The sequence below is a fragment of the Quercus robur genome, chromosome 9, assembly GCF_932294415.1.
Source record: "Quercus robur chromosome 9, dhQueRobu3.1, whole genome shotgun sequence".
In the NCBI taxonomy this organism is placed as follows: domain Eukaryota; kingdom Viridiplantae; phylum Streptophyta; class Magnoliopsida; order Fagales; family Fagaceae; genus Quercus; species Quercus robur.
In genome coordinates, this window is record NC_065542.1 from 53,521,480 (window position 1) to 53,523,427 (window position 1,948).

Here is a 1,948-nt window from a genome sequence, read left to right on the forward strand (position 1 = left end):
AACTAGCTACGTTAAAATTTTCTACAAGTCCATTAAATACGCGATATATTTAAAAGTGATGAACAACGCCACAAAGTGGACGGTCCGCGTAATAAACCTCTCAAAACAGACGGAAAAGGAAAATCCTCACCGATGTAAATGCTCAATCAACACAAGATAACAAGTCCGCAATGTGGACGGATCATCACAGATTAACAAATATTCTCACAAAAATACTCCCTCAAGAAGGTAGACGGAGCTTTAAACAGAGTACCAAACAATTATAAAAAGCATGTGAACTTTAAGCCAAAAGCCCCAAAGGCAAATGTTTAATACAATTAAAAAGGACGGATTGTCTTAAAAAATGAATAAAAAAGAAGGACGGATTGTTCACAAAATAAAGTACATAGGCATCAATCTTTCTTTTCTTCAGCAACTGGGACATCCTTCGACGGGGCGGACTCTCCGTCTCCTTGAGCAGCACCGTCGCCAAAAAGGTCCTCCGTATTTTCGGAGGCGACGGGGAGGGCAGAAGTCTGGGCTTGGTCCTCAAGTTTGACCATTGTCAAGTCCAGCTCTGGATAAGCCTTCTTGACTTGACGGAGGGAATCATCGAAGCCTTGGAGGAAGGAGTCCGACAGCTCGCCCAAACAGGACTCCGAGCATCGGTACTCCTCGACGGCTGCCACTTTAGCCTGACGGAGCTCTTCTTTGAGTGGTTTGATCTCAGCGTCTTTATTCTCTATGACCGTCAGCGAAGTGGCCGTCTTCTCCTCCAGCTCCTTCCTCGCCTGCTCAGAAAGCTCCAGCTTCTTCTCCATCTTGGACCTCCATCTCTGAAGTTGTCCGAGCTCTTCCTCCGTCTGCTGCGCCTTCGCGCGCACCCGGTCCAAGGTACTCTCACGGTTGAGACACCGGTCAAGTAGTCCCTTCATCATGACCAAGGACTGCAAATAGAAAAGAGACCGTCACATAATGTAAGTAACAAGAAGAAAGAAAAATAAAAAACTTATTTGACAAACATAACCAACCTGAGCGACGGCGAAGAGGCCCGTCTCCCCCATGGCCTCCGTCGAATGGTTTCCCAGGTCTTCATAGTCTTCTGCCGTGATGATGGACGACAGCTTCTCCAATGCATACTTGGAGTCATCACGGAGAAGGGAAGGAGGTCTCTCTTGCTTACCGTCTGGGACCGTCATCAATCCCTTACCCTTCCCCTGCTTCGCTGGGGTGACGGCCTTGTTACCCTCAGCCATTAAGCCAACCACAGGTTCAAGAGAGACCTTTGGTTGCTTAAAGGGACGGTCGGATTTTGTCGTCAGTTTCCTTTTAGGGACTGAAGCTGACGCCTTAGGAACCTCCTCGCCGGATTCCCTCTTCTTGACGGCTTGGGACTTGATCAAAGCTCTCCTCTTTGCGTCATCCATCTCTGCAAATAATGACGGATGAAATTAAAACAAAATAAAGCATAGTAAATGACAAAGTAAAGTTGACGGGCTTACGTTTGTGAACTCGCTCGTCGTATCTTATCGCTTCTTGGGTGGGCTCAGGACCGTCGCAGTACCAATGAATGGTCCTCGGGTTCACCAACTTAGCCCAAGTCCTTTCCTCCGGCGTAGTTTTCTTGCAAACCTTTTCAAGGAAGCTAAACTCCTCGAGGCTGACTTGTGGGCGCCGTCTACCTGCAAAGAAAGATGATCAAGATATACATATATAGCTGGACGGATATGAAAAGCAGTACAAAATTTAGATGGATGCATACGTGTCTGATTTATAACTGCCCAAGTTGTGTCGACGGGCATGTACTCCGTCTCCCCTGGATGGTTCATCCATCTGTCACCCTCCAGGAAGAAATACCGACTCTTCCAGTCTCTATTTGAGTCTGGGGTCTCAAAGATCACCTTCAACAAGGGGCTCCGACTGGCAAAACTGTACATCCCCCTTGATCCAGAAATCTCGTCTGGACGGT

General features: G+C 47.5%; 1 protein-coding gene across 1 annotated transcript; it reads right to left on the reverse strand.

Moving 5' to 3' along the window:
• Positions 1-260: 260 nt before the first annotated feature.
• LOC126699097 (uncharacterized) lies at positions 261-1,658 on the reverse strand. The gene is made up of 3 exons (XM_050396674.1): positions 1,482-1,658; positions 1,011-1,408; positions 261-926 (listed from the first exon to the last, which is right to left on the reverse strand). Exons 2-3 carry the CDS (start codon positions 1,404-1,406, stop codon positions 393-395), a joined length of 930 nt encoding a protein of 309 aa, XP_050252631.1. The 5' UTR covers positions 1,407-1,408; positions 1,482-1,658; the 3' UTR covers positions 261-392.
• Positions 1,659-1,948: the final 290 nt, after the last annotated feature.

What these genes read in the sequence shown, in the direction of transcription:
- LOC126699097 (XM_050396674.1), bottom strand. Translation starts at nt 1,406, where the DNA reads ATGGATGACGCAAAGAGGAGAGCTTTGATCAAGTCCCAAGCCGTCAAG. An exon ending in GCCTCTTCGCCGTCGCTCAG is followed by an intron (nt 927 to 1,010) that starts GTTGGTTATGTT and finishes TTCTATTTGCAG; the next exon opens with TCCTTGGTCATGATGAAGGG.